Genomic DNA, 18,387 nt, shown 5'->3' with positions numbered 1-18,387 from the left:
TCAAACAAATAACTTTTTTTAGTATAAACATGACCCAAATATTGCCTGGAACACAATTATACTAAAAAGTTATTCATAGTATATGTGAAGTTCAAATGTAACGGGGCATTCTATAGCTTTATTTGCTAAATGTGACAATGCAACATCAGAGTTTCTTCCAGTAGACTAGAAAAGGGGTGCAAGTTGTAATTTCTTTGGAAAGTCACTTTTCTTGCATGGATCTTATACTACTGTTCTGTGCACAGCATGACTCTCTAATGTTTGATACTAGGGTAGGGTTTGATATCATTTGATATTATGGCCAGGATCCAGGAATTTTTCAATATTGCTCTATGATGCACCTCTTCTTCCAAGAGCTTTCTGGAGGGTCTGTTTGCACAAGAAACAGTGGCAAAATAGGACTCAAGATACTATGTCATTCTAGGCAGAGCAGTGAGTGGCCTTCCCCATTAGGAAATCATGACCCACTGATGTTGGACTCTGATTAATCCCTATCAGATTAGCAACTTCCTGCCCTTGGGATAGAGGGGAGTGCCTAGGGAAAGGGCAGGCACAGGAAACTGAAATGTGGGGAGATAGCTTGACTGTTAGCCTTTGATGACGTCTCCAGTTCAGAACTAAGGAACCTGGTGAGTAGTTTCTTTTGGAAACCAAGACTGAGAACATGTAAATTTGGAAGCTATGGGGAAGCCAAGGTGGGCTCCACAGTCAGGGAGGAGAAGGCCAGGCTATAAAAGGGGAAGAAGAAAGCTGATATGCAAAGAGAAGCAGAAAAGAGGGTACACTGTCCTCTTCAATCCACCGCTCCAGTTCTTAATTCCAGCTGCACTGCAAGCTGCCTTTCCTCTTCTGAGAACGTCGAATAAATTCTCTTTCGTGCTTAAGTTCACTTGAATAGGTCTCTGTTACTTATATTGATTCTATCACTTACTTGACTAGGAAAAACCACCAAATAAAGAAGCAAGGTCTCCATTCGGTTCAGTTCATTGCAATTTATTTAATTTAAAAATAAAAACAGAAAGAAAAACCAAAATGAAACAAAAATCAGTTTCCAATGAAAATACAAACACTTTGGGTGGTTATCCAGCTTTTTTTCCCCTGTAGGCTGTTGTGGGCTCAAACCAATCAAATGAGTAAAAACCAATTTTGACGGGAGCCATAAACCATGTTGCACCAATTAAATTACACCAATATATTATTATAATACCTTTGAAATGCCTTTCAGACCAATAAATAAAAAAGACAAATTCAAATAAAAAAGTCAACTTTTTATTACCAAAACAAAATAGAAATTAAATAAAAGTCACAACACGGATTTTTTTTAAATGTGCAGTCAAGTTTCTCTTTTTTTTTTTTTCTTCTAGGAATGATACCATGCCAGTAAATCCCTACAGAACATTTCCAGTTTGGCAATAAGCAGTCAGTCGATCATTCACATTTGTACTCAAGACAGCAGGCCTGGGCAAAACTCTCCTGAATTTCACCCTGAAAAGTGCTCCCCATCATCTGAATAAGCAGCACCTGGTAACAGGGATAGCAATTCAGAGGGTACTTAGCATTTTCATTTCACCTGGGGTCTTGAAGCACTTCCTGAAAACTGATCGTGCCTTGAAATTTACCTGTAAAAAGAAGAGTAATTCTACCCCTTTGGCAGATGTGTAAACTAAGACGGTGCAAGGCCCACAGAAGCAAGGAAAGGACCAGGAGAGCTGACAGCCAATCTCCTGCTTTGTCCACCAGGTCATAAAAGTGTCTCTCACTTGTAATTCCACAGAAGCGAATAAAGCGTAACTTCTTTGACTTGGATTGGCTGGCAGAGATGACAGGACTTAATGATGAAGCAGGGAGCTGCTTTTAACGGCTTTTCCCTCTATTGCAAGTTTTTCCTTGAAAGGACAGTCAACATCACACCTAGAATCAGAGGATGTTTGCAGAGTGTCAGAGCTAAGCAGGGCCTCAGGGACGAGCTAATTTATCCCTCCAAGCCCTCACTGGAAGGAAAACTTAAGCCCCCCAAATAATGCAGATGCCTAAGGCCACCTGTGACTTAACTCAGAGTCTCTGCCTCTGAGAGGAGGACGTTCTCTGCCACAGTCCTCTGGCTGAGTTTCCTGACAAAAGAGAACACGCGTTTGGGGGAGGAAGAAAGGAGTAGACTGACTTTCCTCAATAGTGTCATTTTTACTTAAAGACTAGAATGATGGAAAATACTAAACAGACTCAATCACTTGGCAAAAGGAAAGAACACATCAACCAGTAGGTAGGTGCTAGATCTAAGTCATACTGACAGCTACCGACACGGCCAGCTGCCGTATGCAAGGGGCCAGCAGGGCAGCAGCATAGGCTGTTCAGAAAAGACTGCATGAAATGAGGCAGGAATTAGGGAGCTCAGAGTTGCAGGTAGCCCTCCATGCACCCACACCCCACCCCCACAAACACACACAATTTGCTATCTACAGATTTTTTTTTTCCCTTTTAACCTCTATTAAGAGTTCAGGAAGGAGGTGGAATTGAATGAAAGGAAACTGAGCAGCTTCCCATAACACTGCTCAGCTCAACCTGAAGGAATGCAGAAGTCAAAACGCCAGAGCTAGTGGCAAGGGGAGAAACCGAACTGTCTCCTTAAGGAAAGGGCAATTCCATTCTAACGCACTGTCCTAGTGCTGTAAGGTGAATTCTTTCTCATCTCCCTATGAACGATTGTTTGTTGGTTTTTCCAAAGATGTTCCCAAGACCAGTCCTCCTGTCTATCTACATGGCTACCAGAGGTGGCCATCTTGAAATGAGTTAATTTCTCTTGGCCAGCAGAATCTGAAGTCATCCCAACGAGACCAGGCAGTCCAAACCTAGTATCCTGAAGGTGTCCCATGGTTGGAGTGGCATCTTGTCACTTGTGATCTGGGTGTTTAGAAATTATATATCTAGGTTTTTTTTTTTTTTACTCTTTAAGAGTCCTGCCACACCTCTTTTCTGCCTCCTCCAGAACCATCTGGGTGACATCTAAGAAAATGTTCCCTCTCTTACATGCTTCCTCCCAACCCCCTGCACTCTTTCAATACCTTTTTCATTTAAATAAATGGAACTTTCTTTTCCCCCAAAGCCCAGGAGTTCATGTCAAAGTTTAAAACCATGACAGAATACTTAGATTTGGTGGGGAAGCACCTTCTACCTGATTTTCCTTTTCTCATCCCAATAACCCACCTACACGCTAACTCCCTAGAAGCAAACTCGTCTACCTCTGAAGATGCTACACTCAGTGGATGGGGAAACCATTTGTCTTTGGTGAACAGAGCCAATGGTTCATTCAGGTTATCCTCTGGAGACTATGGACAGTATCACATCCAACTCAAAGCATCCATGCATGTGAGAACCCAAGAGGCAGCATTCCAGTTAATACTGAGAAAGAAAATGACAAGCTGCCCCTTGGTGTGCATCAACTTCCATTCATCTGTGCAAAGATCACAGACCATCTTGTGCCCTATCATTACAATAGTTTTGACCTCTGACACCACCATCTTTTTCCCTGTCCACCCTTGAGAGGTTGTGCTATACAGCAAGGCAGACATCAGAAAACAGGAGGTGAATAGCAAGGAGCTAAATCACCATGGGTTGACTCTATGTCCTTAGCAGAGTTCAAAGCATTCTCTCTCTGACCAAGGCCCTGTCATCAAAGTTGAGTAGCAAATTAACAAATGCCCCACCAGTGGCACGAAGGCATTAACACAGATCCCACAGAATGCCTTAACCCAATTCCCAGGGTTTAGCCAGATCAAAGATGACAACTACATAGCATTAGTGCTACTGCTTCCCTTCCCTTGTCCATGGTAGCCATGACTAGTCAATCACAGCACTCCCTCCCCATGGTGTTGGCCACTCACACCAGCACAACTGGCAGCCATTATTAATTGATCATCACCTCAAGCTCAAGTTGCTGAAATCTACTTGCCAGCTCCATGCAGTCAGACCTAGCTTGCTAATGCAAGGAGAAAAGGGGCAAGTTCTTTGGGCTTACCCAAAGCAGACAGCCCAAGTGTCTCCTGCCCCTCCTCAGAAGCATTTGGATAACTTCTAAGGAAATTCTCCCTCCCCATGTGCTTCCTCTCCACCCACTAAGCCGGTCAACACCACCTTCCCTGGACAGCTGGTCCTCTAGGAGGTGCCATAAAGCAAATGCCAAATAGGGCCCAAATTCTGACTGACAGTTGGCAGAACCGGCAGAAGAGCCCACTTCTCCCCTTTAGGTATTGGCTCAAGGCTGCAAACTTGGCCGAATGAGACGGTGCCAATCCTTTTTCAGTCTGTTGTCATGGCCAGCAAAGAGGTAACCAGCCTATGAGCCCAAGTCTTGCTCCCCTTCCTCCCTCGTACCCCCGCCTGTCCCCGGCGCCCTGGAGTGCTAGTTGAGCTTGCTACAGATCTCCAGCGCTTGCTTGTAGACCTGAGTCACATCATCCATGTCTGTGAGGAGGGAGAAGCTGCTGTCTGCCCCCCGGTTCCGGTACCGCTTCAGGTACTGGGGCCGGGGCCGGTTCTGGAGCCCCTCAAAGTCCTGGATCTGGAGGAAATTTTCTGCAGAGACGCAGCTGCGGATGCACTGGCGGGCAGGGTGATTCTCCTGCAAATCCAGCAAGTCGAAAGAGTCACTGGACAGCACGCTGTCATCGCTGATGACACTGGAAGGACGGCTATAGCTCCGGGAGAGGCCCTCAGCAGGGACGCCAGGCTCCGACAGGGATTCCAGTGTGGGCATTTCAGGGCTGACCAGGGCAGGGTCCATGGCACCCGCTGAGTACTTGCTGCTGTGTTTCAAGATGCCCTTCCTCCGGCAGGAGAGACTATGGGAGGTCACCCTGGCTGGGTCCGGGGGGCTGGGGGAAGGGATGCTGCTGCCCATCACATCATTGCTGTCCAACAGCTCCGAAGACTCACTGCGCTCCGGGGAAGAGTAGTAACCTGATTCTCTCTGCTGGGTCTTTTTCAAGATGCCTTTCTTGGGCATCGTGGCTGACTGCTTAGGGCTGAGTTTTCCGGGCACCTCTGCCTCTGGTGAGCTTGGGAGGAGCACACCAGTCCTGCACAAGTCCTGCTCCATCTTGAAAGTAGAGGGTAAGGTAGGACCAACCACGCCTTCGATGAAGCCAGTGCTGTGAGAGCGATGTTCACTGTTACTTCGCTTCTTCAGGATCCCCTTGGGCCTCTTGGAACTCAACTTGGATGGGCTTTCAGGCACTGCATCCTGACCAGATTGGGCAAAGTCATTCTCTTTCTTGGATTTCTTCAGCGACCGCTGCCGCTCTAGCATGACCTCAGATGTCGCAGGCTTGGCCAGGCCCTTCATTTTGGCATCAGCGTCAGCCTGCAGCCCTGTGGAACGGTGGTGCCAGTCAATGATCCTAGCCAGGAGCGGGGACTCAGAGTCATGGAGGGCATCGCAGTCACACACGCTGCTCTTATAGCCCCAGTTCACCCACCAGTGGTTGGCAATGTCCTCAATAGTGGCCCGGCGATCAGGGTTCACCATCAGCATCCACCGAATGAGTCCTCGAGCATCTAAAGGACAAGGGACAAAAGGAATCAGGCATTATGTGGGAGCTTCTGGCTTTGTGATAGTGGGACCCTCCAGGAGTGGCAAAAGACACACACTCCCTTTAGGAAAAATCCATTTGGAGGCCTGGTCCAGCCACACTATGGAGCAGGAAGCCCTAGCCTTTCAGACCATCCATCAAAAGCATAATCAAGACTCGGAACCACAGGCCAGGGTGCCCTCACATCCTGGCATGTTTTCCTATGAGTAAGGAAATGTCATAGAGCTACTAAGCTTTTCATCATCTCAAATCTTTAGAAAATGAGGAAGGTCAGGTAACCAAGAAAGAATCCAGACTTGATCCTGAGAGATGCCCCACCATTCCTTTGGTGAATATCATTTTGCCAGAAGGAAAAACAGGTGTAGATCACCATGGCTTTCTTTATTCCTCCAAAGGTGGGCTTGTATAAACACACAGCACCTGCAGTCACTGGGAAAGCATGCCAGAGACAGAAGATGGAGCGTGGCTCAAAGGTACATACATGACATCCCTTAAAGGGATACTAAGAAGACCACAGGAACCAACTGACTCTCACAGCTTACAAACTGACTTTTAGGATCAAACTGTGTTCCCCCAATTGGGGTGAATTATATTCTGGGAAGCTGCCACTTCCCCTCAGCTGCTTATGTGGGTGAATGAGAGGCTGGCAAAGGCCCAGTAATAGGGACTGGGCAAGAAACACCCCTGAAAATACCAAGATGATCATCCTCAGTCATTCAATAAATATTTTTTGAACCCCTACGATGTGCCAGGAACCCCATTGGCATCCATTAGCTGGTAAGGCAAAGAAGAAGAGGTCATTCTGAATTTTTCCAAAAAGAACAGACTGGCTTATTGAAAAAATTATATATAGAGAGAGATAATGCATATCTATATCTATACATACACAAACAGGCTAGCCTCATTATCCACAGAGTCTGTATTTGCAAATTTTCCTACTCACTAAAATTTATTTGTAACCTCAAAATCAATATTCACAGCTCTTTTGCAATCATTTTTGCATATGCACAGAGCAGCAAAAAATCTTCAGCTCTCATACTATTATACAAAGTGTCCTTTTCTCAGTCTATTTAGTGCTGTGTTTCTCACATTTTTTGGAATTTTTATTGGTGATTCCGCTATTTTAAATGGCCCCCCAAAAAAGTGCTGAAGCACTGTTTAGTGTTCCTAAGCTCGAGAAGGCTGTGATGGGCCTTATGGAGAAGATAAGTGTGTTAGATCAGCTTTGTTCAGGCATGAGTTACAGTGCTGTTGGCCACTGAGTTTGATATTAATGAATTAATAATGTAGATTAAATAAGGTGTTTTTAAAAAGAGACACACATAAACCCAGGTTATATATCAATCAGTTGACAAAAATATTGCGAGCAGAGGGTTTCAAGAACCTAACCCTCTATTTCCCTAGGAGCAATTGTTCAGTATTCACAAATTCAGTGTTTGCAGCAACTTTTTAGAACATAATTACTGTAATAATGAGAATCAATTGTGTATGTACAGGTATATAGATATGCATATATATATATGTGCACATATATAGTATGTATATAAATGAAGTGCCAATGTTAACTTCATTTGCTAACAAAATGACCAACGGTGGCCAGCTGTACACACTCTCTGTACAGGTATGATGCTCCCCATCAAGAGATGGAGCTCATGACCATGGTTGTCTTGACCAGTAGAACACAGCGGATGTGACACAATCTGGGCACAAGCACAGACATAGCACTGGCACTCCAGCTTGGGCAACAGAGCAAGATACCGTCTCAAGAAAAACAAATTTTTAAAAAAGAAAGGAAGCTCAGCAGCTTCTGGTTCCTCCTTCTTAGAGCTCCAAGCTGCCACTGTGGGGTGGCGCCTCAGAGAGCACCAAGGAAGGTCCACCGTTCAGCCCCAGCAGTGGCTCTAGCTGCCATCTGCTTACAATGGTAGGAGAAACCCCAAGGAAGACCAGAAGAGCCCTTCCCAACCCCCAAGAGTGACAGAGATTATTTCATGGTTGTGGAAGCCACTGAATTTGTTTTGTGGGGTCAGATGGGATAGAGTTGTTATGCAGCAATCAACTAGACAGTGCCCATGAGCCATACCTCGTGCCAGTGGCACTGTAGTGAGAGACAGAGCAGTGGCCACTCTCGCAGGACTTACATTCCTGGGTGGGTGGTTTCTATGTCTACTTGGACTGGGAGGGACCCCATCTAATACCTTTCCCAAAATTTTAATTTATGGTGGAGAATCTGAATCCAAAGAGATTAAGTGACTTGCCCAGATTCACACAGCAAGCAAACTGGACTTCTAGAACGTGTGCCCTGAAAATTTCCTCTGGGAAGGTTTAGGGAAAGTAGCCTAACAAGCCAGTTTTGCCAAGGATGATGCTTCTGGGAAGAAGAGGAAAACCAGGAGACTCCAGACAGACATATTAAAACAAAAGCAGAAAATGAGAGCAGGGTAAACAGATCTCTCTCCCCTCCACCTCTGACCCTTCTTCCACAGGGCACGCACCTGAGGGCTGCGTGGGCTCCCGGTACTCTCCACTGCTGATCTGCCGAATGAGGTTTTTGTGATCGAAACCATCGAAGGGCATTGTTCCATAAACGAGAGTGTAAAGCAACACGCCCAGGGCCCAGCTGTCCACCTGGAGCAGAGAGACAGCACATATAGGAGTTGGGAAACAGATCCCAAGATGCCTCCCAAACCATTAGCATCACAGCCTGTGAGCAGTCACCCGCAACGCCCCCAGGAACTGAATTTAGCACCTGGAAGACAGGTTCCCACAGCAGCCTGACACCTGACAGCAATGCAGCTGGGACCTGCTTCAGAGCCTGACTTTTCCATTCTGAACAGAAGCCAGTGGTCCCAACTAGTAAAGAATTTTCTTAAATAGATTATCTTTTTTAATCCTCACTACAATTTTGTGAAGCATCAGAGCCGGGACTATTTTCAGCCCCATTTGACAGATGGGGATGGGAATACTGAGGCAGGAAGAACTTAAATGGAGTTACCATTTGTGATGGAGGTAAAACTGGGATGTGGGGCTCTTCATTTCTAATCCAGGAATCAATTCCTTCCTGCACTTTGTTCAAATCAATCAGGAATTACAAACTGAAATGGTGTTAGAGCCAAGCAAACAACAGATATACACAAAGCAAGAAAGGACTGGGGTTATGACGTAGAGTGCTGGGGATGGAGACCAACTGTACAGCAGATTCGCCCATCTAGGCAGACAACCTCGCCTAGCTAACTGTTGCCATAGAGTAATGTGGGCTCAGCACTGCTAGATTCTTTGGTTTTTCAAGAAGAGTCAGAAACCAAACTTTTATATGAAATCTCCAATTATTACATGTTTGTTCAATTTTTAAAATAAAAACTAAGATGGCCAAATAAAGGAGTTTGTTGACCAGATCACAAGCTGCCAGCTTGTAACCTCAAAAACAGGTCATCAAAGACCAAAATATTCATGAACTACGAGAAATTTAGTGTTGAGTTTCTACAAGCTTGTAAATTGAGTTCTATGCTCCTCCCTCGCATTCTTATTTTAGAAAGACTTTCTCTTCATTGCAGTTGATAGATGGTCTTGGCATCCTTCTCTTTACCCTTCAGCCCTGCCCCCAAACACTCTCAAACAGATAAATATTTGAAAGAAAACATTTCAACACACTGAGCAGCTATTTAAAGGATACTGAGTGGATGAATCTCTCTGAAAAGAGAACCATCTTTCAAAAAGAATCATCACTCACAACTCACTTTTGTTTTCAAAATAAAATTTCCACATACCCAAATCTTACAGTGGCCCTTGAAAGCTCTAGGCATGTAGAGAAATGTATTTCTCAGGAATTAGAAGAGGTCATTAAAATGTATTTCCTTAGTTAGATATATATGCTGCCAAAAATATATGCAAAAAAGATATTCACTCCAGAGCGAGGGAATTTTTTTGTCTGTTTTGATATAGTAGGGAAAAAACTAAATGTTCACATCCAGATGTCACTAAATTATGGTATACTCATCAATGAAATGTCATTAAATTCGTGTTTTTAAAATGAATTTGGAAAGTGGCACAAGACAGTTTTGATAGTAAAAGGCAATATATACATATATGTGTCACATATGTATAATAAGGGCAAAAATTTGTCTCAATTATTTTTGAAAAGCAGAGATCTACATTGGAAAAAGTTTAAAAGTCACAAAAGTATTAGGTGATTAGCTTTTGTGGGGGGATTGCAGGTATCTTTATTTTCCCCTTTAGGCTTTTCTGGATTTTCAAAATTTCCTCCCAGGAGTATGTATTACTGCTTTTATAATCATATAAGGAAAAGTTTTCCTTGCTTGCTTTTTTAGGCTCTGTTTTTCTAAGCATTTCTCAAATTCAATTTTTGCCCTTCCTCCTTCTTCTCCCTCCCCTCCCCAGCCCCATACATATCCGGCAAGCTGCTCACCTCTGGCCCTCGGTAAGGTCTCCCATTGACAATTTCAGGAGATGCGTAGAGTGGACTCCCACAAAACGTTTGCAAGAACTTATCCTTCTGGTACAGGTTGGAAAGCCCAAAGTCAGCAATCTACAAAGAGAAGCAAGACCCAGGGAGACTTGTTAGCATTCCAGACTACGTCTGTGTTGGGTCAGTTCACATCACACGGAATGGATGAGGGGCACCTGGGTGGGTCTGCTGGCTGGATCGCCATTTTCTCTCCTAGCTGCAGTCCTTGGCATCCATCACAAGTTCTACCAGATCTTCAGGCTACAAGCTCTGCAACTTACTTAGAATTACTCTTTAAATGGATGCTCTATTTAAACTTTAATTTAGACTTGCTATGAGAAATCACATTTGTAAAATCATGGCTTGACGTTTCTGATGAACATTAAAGTGTGTAACTATTAATTTAAGAACTGTCCCTCTGTGGTCTACCCAATCATATTGTATTTGCAGTGGTGTGCATATCACACTGTGTAAAACCCCTACACAACTGGGAATACCACCTCTTTATCCACTCACACCCTGATTAGAATTGTATTTTGCCTGTCTTGTGACCCAAGATGAAATGGACTAATTGACTCAGAGCACTGGGTTTTCAGTCATCATATTTCAGACCAACTCTGCTCCTATCCATCTGTTACTTAGTGACCTTGAGCTTCAGTTTACCCACCAGATAATGGGAATCCATGATCCCTTTCCTGTTCTAGCTCATAGGATTATCATGAGAATAATAAGAAAAAGAAATCAATCGAGATGAGACCTTGGCCAGGCAGATCACTTGAGGTCAGGAGTTAGAGACGAGCCTGGCCAACGTGGAGAAACCCTGTCTCTACTAAAAATATAAAAATTAGCTGTGCATGGTGGTGCGCGCCTGTGGTCCCAGCTACTTGGGAGGCTGAGGCATGAGAATTGCTTGAACCTGAGAGGCGGAGGTTGCAGTGAGCCGAGATTGCACCCCTGCACTCCAGCGTGTGCAACACAGTGAGACTCCCTGTCAAAAACATATATATATATGAGACCGTGAATGTAAAAGTGCTTCATAACCTTCAAGTTTCATGCAAATATTTCACCTAGCCTTGTTTCCATTGTACTCCACACTCCTTGGAATCATTCTTTTCTCCTTTGGTTTCTTGAAATGTTTTATGTGTTATCATTTATGACAGCACTTTTACATATATATGAATATGTACCTATATACATATATATATATATTTGCTTTCCCTATCAGACTCTGAATTTCCTGAGGCAGTTGGCAGATTCCACATCCTTCCCTTATCTTTGTATCACCCACCACTTAGCACCTACCCATACCCATGAAACACATGTCACTAGAATAGGCGTATTTTGAAAAGCCCAAGAAATTAATATATAATGCAAAATAATAATAACGATTAACTTAGTTACTACTTTTTGAACAACTTCCACTTATCAGGTACTGCTCCAAACACTTTAAATTCTTTAATCTAATCTTAACAAAAACCTGATTTACAAAGCAGTGTGAATGTAGTTCATGTCTTAAAAAGGTTACAACAGTCAGTTTTATATTACGTCCATTTGCCCACAAATTTTTCTGAAAAACTCATTTAAAAGATGATGAAATTGAGGTTTAAGAAGATGAGGTTACTTATTTAAGGAGATGAGTAACTCATACACAGCAATATAAACCCCTGTGCCTCTAAAACTTCAAACTACAGTGCCACCCTGCCCCTGGGTCACCTGGATATTTCACTCCAGTCTGGGACGGCCTTGCAAGCTGAGCCCCTGTAGGTTGCCATCATTCTCCAAGCTGATTTCCATGTGAGGCTTGGAAATGGGCTGTGTGATTCGCATGCCCAGAGAGAGCCCAGCCTGAATACCACCAAGGTTCTGTTGTGGTCACAGCCCCTCAAAGAAGCCTATTTTATAAAAGTCATCCCTGAATGAATGGAATGTCATTGAAAGCAGCTGGTGTACAACCATCCTCAGAAAACACATTCTCTGGGCTCAGATTGCACTTAATTGCCCTGAATTCCACTTTCTTATCAAGGCCCCTGACTTGCTTGCAGGAAGTTGGCTGGAAGCTTTATGAAGTGTGCCCTGTCAATCAGAAGAGGCATGGAATGGCTACACACGGGAAAATGCATTCCCTTCCCGCCTGGCAGTGCCTGAGGCACCATATGAGCTTCCAAATACACGTGCGTGTGAGAAGTACCCGCTGCACATGCACACACTCACGCTGGGAGTTTTCACTCCGAGCCTGGGCAGTCTCGTTTGCTTTGCAGCCGTTCTGGAGAAGTGTGTTTATGTTACGGCCCACTCCCATCCTCACAGACTGATGTTTATCAGCCTCTCCCAGTAAAACTGTCATTGCTGCTGACACAAGATTAATAGAAATCTAGATTAGCCTGTGTTCTTGGCACTTCGATGGAAAAGCAGTATTAATCAACACACACACACACACATACACACACACACACACAGAAAGAGAGAGAGAGAAAGTTCTCAAACCTTAAGCCAGTCAAACTTGGGCTTCAGCTCTAAGATTTAATGCCATATGGAACTTATATCAACTATTGATAAGAGGGGAAATGGCCACTGGCTATGAAACCTCTCTGAAGCTTCGGTTTTCTCATCTGTAAAATAGTGTTAGGAAGAGTATCTATCCCTACTGTGTCATGGTGAAGATTAAATGACATAAAGTATGTAAAGTGCTTACAACAATAATTGGCCCAGAGTTGGAACTCAATAAATATTTGCTTTCCAACTTGAAATCCAGAGAGTTAATTACCTTCATTATACTAGAAGCAGAGTTTATTCCAATGCCAGGGACTCTTGACAGTAAAGAAATAGAGATATTTTAGATGCCAAATAATAATCAAATAACTTTGAATTATAAAATAAAAAATTTATTCCTGTCTGGATTCTCCTTCAGTTCTCTGGATTAAGCCAAGGAGAAGGTCTCAGTTGGGCACTAGCATGTCTTCAGTATCTCTTTAGTATTTATCAAAGAGAACAGGCTTCAGGGCCAGCCTGCAGCAGCAACCAACATTAAGCTGGAATTCATAATGCTATTTGGTTTCCATTATGCTTAGCTTTGAGCTTATCTTCTATTCATCGTAAGTGATACTGGTTTTCCATTTAAGGTAATTATTTAGGGCTTCTTTCTCAAATAGAACTTTAAAAAGTGAAATGAACTCAACAAAAATATTAAGTAAAATAGCAGTGAGGATACTGCGGAAAGGCAAAATCCTCGAAAAGGATGAAAAACTGAAATTTGAGAAATATTGATTTTAAACATCATAAAACAAAAATAATCACGTGTCAGAACTACTTTGACCTGAAAGAGCCCTAAAAGATGTTAATCCTGCCCCTGGCTCTAAAAGTGAAGCAGCTGAAGCTTCCAGGGCATAAGAAGTTTTGCTGAAGGTTGTAAAGAACAGCAGCAAGTGGATGAAGGAGCGCGCAGGTCTTCCCAAGCCGTACAGTTCCTCCAAAAGGACATCAGCTGTAAATGGAGAGGATGACTCTCCAGCAAGGAGGCCACTGGGCTGTAGCATTTTGCTGACACACTAGTAAGCAAGCTTTGGAGAAAGGTACCTAGCTGGCATTTTGGCTTGTTGTTTTGACTGTGCCCCTGCCCCATACTGATTCAGAACCATCTTCTGCCCCTGCCCTCCGCCATTCAGTTCAGCCTTGATTCTTGAGCCCTGAAACTCAAGGCTCAGGTCATTAATATTTGGAGTTTTTATTGTTATCAATCCTTTCTAGAGGTATTCCCTGCTACATGAAAATTGGGGTTTGAAAGATACATGAGGAAGTGATTATTCATTCACATTTCAAGAGGATTACCCTCACTACAACACGGATGAGCCCTGAAGATATTATGCTAAGTGAAATCAGCCAGACACAGAAGGACACATATGGTATGATTCCATGTATATGAGTTCCCTGGAGTAGTCGAATTCATAGAGATGGAAAATCGAATGGAGGTCTCCAGGGGCTGAGAGGAGGGGGTAAGGAGAGTTTCTGTTTAGTGGGGACAGAGTTTCAGCTGCGGAAGGTGAAAACATTTAGATGGATGATGGTAATGCTTACACAACAATACGAGTATACTTAAGGCCACTGAACTGTATACCTAAAACTGGCAAGTTTTATGTTATATGTATTTTACCACCATAAAAGGATTAACCCCAGAACACTGTTAATAATGAGCTCATCTGGTGAAAAACGAAGTGTTACCTTGCTGACATTAACTGATAGGAAAGGATGCTGACGGCAATGTTAATAATTAGTGATGGTCTGGCAGTCATCTGCAGTGTTTAACAGGAAGTATGGGGCACTCCACAGATCAGACGTTTTGGGGCCAGGAGAACCTGGGGCTAACTTTGGCTGTGTTGTTACTAGGTGATGGGTGGGACCTGCCAAGTCACTGGAGTTCCTCATCTGCAAAACGGGACTCAGACTAGAACCCACCTCACATAGGTAACAAGAGTAGAGGATATATATGTAAAGCTCCTGGAAAGCCAGTCCTGGGACCAGCTGACTCTATAAATTACAGCCATTACGGTAAGGCTGATGGTTTGGTTGACTTAACAACTGTTTGCTAGACAAGGCAAACAGAGAACTGAGAGTACTAAAGCCACTGCCCACTAAAGGGCCAGGAGATCTTATCAGTCGTTTATAACATAACAGGCATGTCCAGAGTGACATGCTGCATCGTAGGATGGGAAAAGTAAAGGATTCAGGGTTTGAATACTTGAGTTCAAATCTCAGCCTCACCTCTTAGCCACATCCAACCCAAGGCACTTTAGTTAATCCCAAACCACTCCAATCTGGCCCACGGACCAGCAGCATCAGCATCACCTGGGAACATTTCAGAAACAGACACTCAGGGCCCGCCCCAGATCCACTAAAACTGCATTTTAACAAGAGCCTCAGTGCATAATACACACTTGCATATCAGCCATTCTGAGTCTGCATTTCTTCACCTATAAAATGGGGTTGATGATAATAATGTCACCTACCTGGAAGTACTGGTATCAAACCAAATAAACTGACCCATGGATATGCTTACACCGTGCCTACCTAGCACACAATAGGCCTTCAATAAATGTTAGCTATGACTACTTTAACATCTCTTAAGTCTCAGATTCCTTTGTGGGAAAATGGAATTGCAATACGACCAATAACACGGTGCTGTGAAAATCAAAGTCAGATTAAACAAGGTAAGAATTAAAATAGGCCAGGTGTGGTGGCTCATGCCTGCAATCCCAGCGATTTTCGAGGTTAAGGCAGGAGGACTGCTGGAGGCCAGGAGTTCTAGGCTGCAGTAAGCTATGATGGTGCCACTGCACTCCTGTCTATGTGACAGAGCAAGACCCTGTCTCTAAAAATAAAAATAACAGTAGCAGCATTGCTATGTGCCAGGCATGGTTCTGTAAGTGCTACATTTATTAATGTGGTCAATTCTCACAACGACCTTATCTGGAGGATTTCAGATAGCAAATTCCAAAATTATCTTTATTTTGCAGATAAGAAAACTGAGGCACAGGGCGGTAAAGTGGCTTGCCTGAGACATTGGTGAAGAGTTGCCTTGGCTGCAAAGTGCTATATAAAGGGGAGTTATTGCTCTCAGGTGGCTGACGAGGAAATGCACTTTCTGCGTAATTCTTCGGGAAGACAGCAATTCCATCCAGGAAGACACACTCTATAGCTCCTTTCCGGCCTTGGAGTTGATTGCTGTGGCTGCACCCACAACAGCCTCACTCCTGAGTTGCCAGGAAGTGAAGGCAGGGAGTGGAACAAGAAGCAGAAGTGAGTGTGGCTGGTTTTCATCTTCAGAGGATCTAAGCTCACACTGCCTCTCTTAAAAGAAATTCCCACCCAAAACAATGTGAGAAGGGTCTTAACGGAGGGCGCATCCAAGCAGCAGCTTGCATGGGTGCTAACGAGCAGCCAGTGCCAGCTCACAACACACAGCCCTGGCATCCCCGCATGGCTGCTCTGGCCACTGCGACTCAGCCTGGCCATCAGCCACCAATAGCACTTGGAGAGTCTCTCGCAGGGACAGCTGTCTGCAAGCCTGCCTGCAGACAGGTAAGGCTGACAAAAGCATGGACCAAAACAGTGCCCTCATGTGATACACTTTTAGATAGAGGGCAAATTTGGATAGTAAGAGTAGAGGGTAGAATTAGTCACATGTTTGGTCTTTGCAGTCAAATAGCCATAGGTTTATGGCCAGTTCCATCACTTATTATGTGCAAGAGCCTCCTTGTCTGTAAAATGGATGTGATCACACCCACCCCTGGGGAGGCATTCTAAGAACCAAACGAAATAAGGTGCAGAAGGTCTGGCATAGGGCTGTAGCTTCCAGCAGGGGCTCAGTCAGCATTACTTTCTTTTTCTAGTCTCCATGCTGTGTTCCTGTGCTTGCTGTTCCTTCCTCTTGAAAAGCCATCATCATGTTCCTTACTATCAAACTCCTACCCATCCCTCAAAACCCAATTCAATCCCTCTTCCTCTATGAAGACTTTCTGGTCCATTCAGCTGGACAAACTCACTACTTCCCACTCAGCACTTCCACAACACATTACACAGGGCCATTTGGCCCTGCCAAGGGAGGAGGATCAGGGAAGTCTTCGTGGAAGAAGAGGCATTCAGGCAGAGCCCCAAAGAAGGAGCAGGCAAAAAGGAATGAGCAGAGCATTCCAGACAGTGTGAACCACGTATGCCAAGGTCAAGAAGCCTGAGACGGCTTGGTGGATCAGAGGAATTCAAGTCCTATACCAAGGGCCTTCCCTGACCACCCCAGCTAAAAGAGCAACTCTATTCTTCATTCTCACCCTTCATGGATTTTCTTCACTACCAGCCAATTACATTATGTGTTTACTTGTTCATTGCTGTGTCTCCAACTGGAATTTTAAGCCCACTAGAGCAGGTACCTTCTCTTCTTCACTGACTGCTGTATGCTCCTCACAGCTCAATATTACTGCTAATTTAACAACTGTTAGATCCTGAGTTCCAAGACAGAAATTTGGCCATCTAGTTCACTATTAAATCCTCAGCACAGGGCCAAGTACACAGTAGGAACTTACTTCTGATCAAATAAATACTGCCCAGAAGAGATGTTCACTTCCAATGCAGGAGTGGATGAGTGAATGCAGGTATGAATGGATATATACACACAACACATGAACTGATTAATTCATGCATGAACCCAGAGCTCTCACATTCATATTATCAAAGCCCAGAAGCCGACTCTGAGCTGCCCTACTTGGCCTTGTTAAGCTTCAGAGGTTTCTATCTCATTTCGGCCCTGGCCATTCAAAGCTTCTTTTCTTATCCACAGCAGCTGCCTTTCTATTGTCATAAGGGGCAGCAGGCCATTTCCCCTATGCCCCTCTACTCTGAGCCCTGGGAGCTCACCAGATTCCCAGCACTCTTGGAGGAGGTCGGCTGACCCTGGTGCCTGGACCTCTTCTCATTGTAAGACATTTTTACAGGAGCCTTCTATGGGAATTGTCGGCATTCCATTCTCCCAGAGAGTGGGCTGTGAATCTGGCTCGTTTTTTATTAATTGCAAATTAATGCTGTGCTGGGTGTCTATTTTAGTAGACATGCTTCCAGAGTACGGAATGCAACCCAAAGCAGCACATTGCTCTCATTCTTTCTGCTGACCGACTGTGTGAATATTTTTAGAAGCCACACCCTCTCGCAGTGGCCAGATAAATAATTTCCAATGCCAGATGTGCTCTTTGCAAATCAACATCAGGCAGGGAAGGGGAGAGGAATGAGCTACATGGCTCTCCCCATCATTGCAGCGACATGTTTAAACCAGTAGCATTTATACAGGCTTCCTAGGCCAAAGTCCTCCACCCTTGAAACATGGACAACTGATCCACATTTAGAGAGGCACCAGAGGGGGCTCCAAGAGAGGAACTTGCTGCTCATGTCCCATTGGTTGGTGGCTCATCTGTTTCCAGGTCCAGACACGGATGACAGGGACTCTCTTGAGCACAGAGGCCAGCTTGTGGCCATGTCTGCCTGCCTTTGTCAGCAAGTGCCCTTTCTAAATATGTCTCAGCAAAATGCTGAGTCAGGAAGAGTTGCGAATATACAGCCAGAAGACAAATCAACACCAGCTGAATCACATTTTTTAAAACCTTGGAAGTGGGTGGAGATGATGAAAAGTAATGTGCCTGGAAGTCAAACACGTGAGTTCTAATCTTGGCTTGTCATTCCTTTATTCCGAAGTCAAACAGTTTTGAAGTACCTACTGTGTGCCAAGCACCAGTCTACACTCTGAGGAAGCAAAGACAATAATTGAGTGTAGACTGATCCACTGTGTGATTGCAGACATTA

The 18,387-nt window shown here is 44.2% G+C and overlaps 1 protein-coding gene across 1 annotated transcript in view; it reads right to left on the bottom strand.

The window, feature by feature from the left end:
* Window positions 1-977: 977 nt before the first annotated feature.
* The window catches only part of NUAK1 (NUAK family kinase 1), a 75,183-nt gene continuing 57,773 nt past the window's right edge, over window positions 978-18,387 (bottom strand). Inside the window, exons 5-7 of the mRNA XM_012469183.3 lie at window positions 10,012-10,131; window positions 8,081-8,213; window positions 978-5,550 (exon numbers count right to left, since the gene is read on the bottom strand). Coding sequence (XP_012324606.2) covers window positions 4,397-5,550; window positions 8,081-8,213; window positions 10,012-10,131 — 1,407 coding nt within the window. The 3' untranslated portion in view covers window positions 978-4,396. The remainder of the gene's footprint in view (window positions 5,551-8,080; window positions 8,214-10,011; window positions 10,132-18,387) is intronic.

This window comes from Aotus nancymaae, unplaced genomic scaffold, assembly GCF_030222135.1.
Source record: "Aotus nancymaae isolate 86718 unplaced genomic scaffold, 86718_ANA_hifiasm-v0.15.2.pri h1tg000021l, whole genome shotgun sequence".
Lineage (NCBI taxonomy): Eukaryota > Metazoa > Chordata > Mammalia > Primates > Aotidae > Aotus > Aotus nancymaae.
Note: the sequence above shows the minus strand (reverse complement) of the source record. Positions and strands in the feature narration are given on the sequence as shown.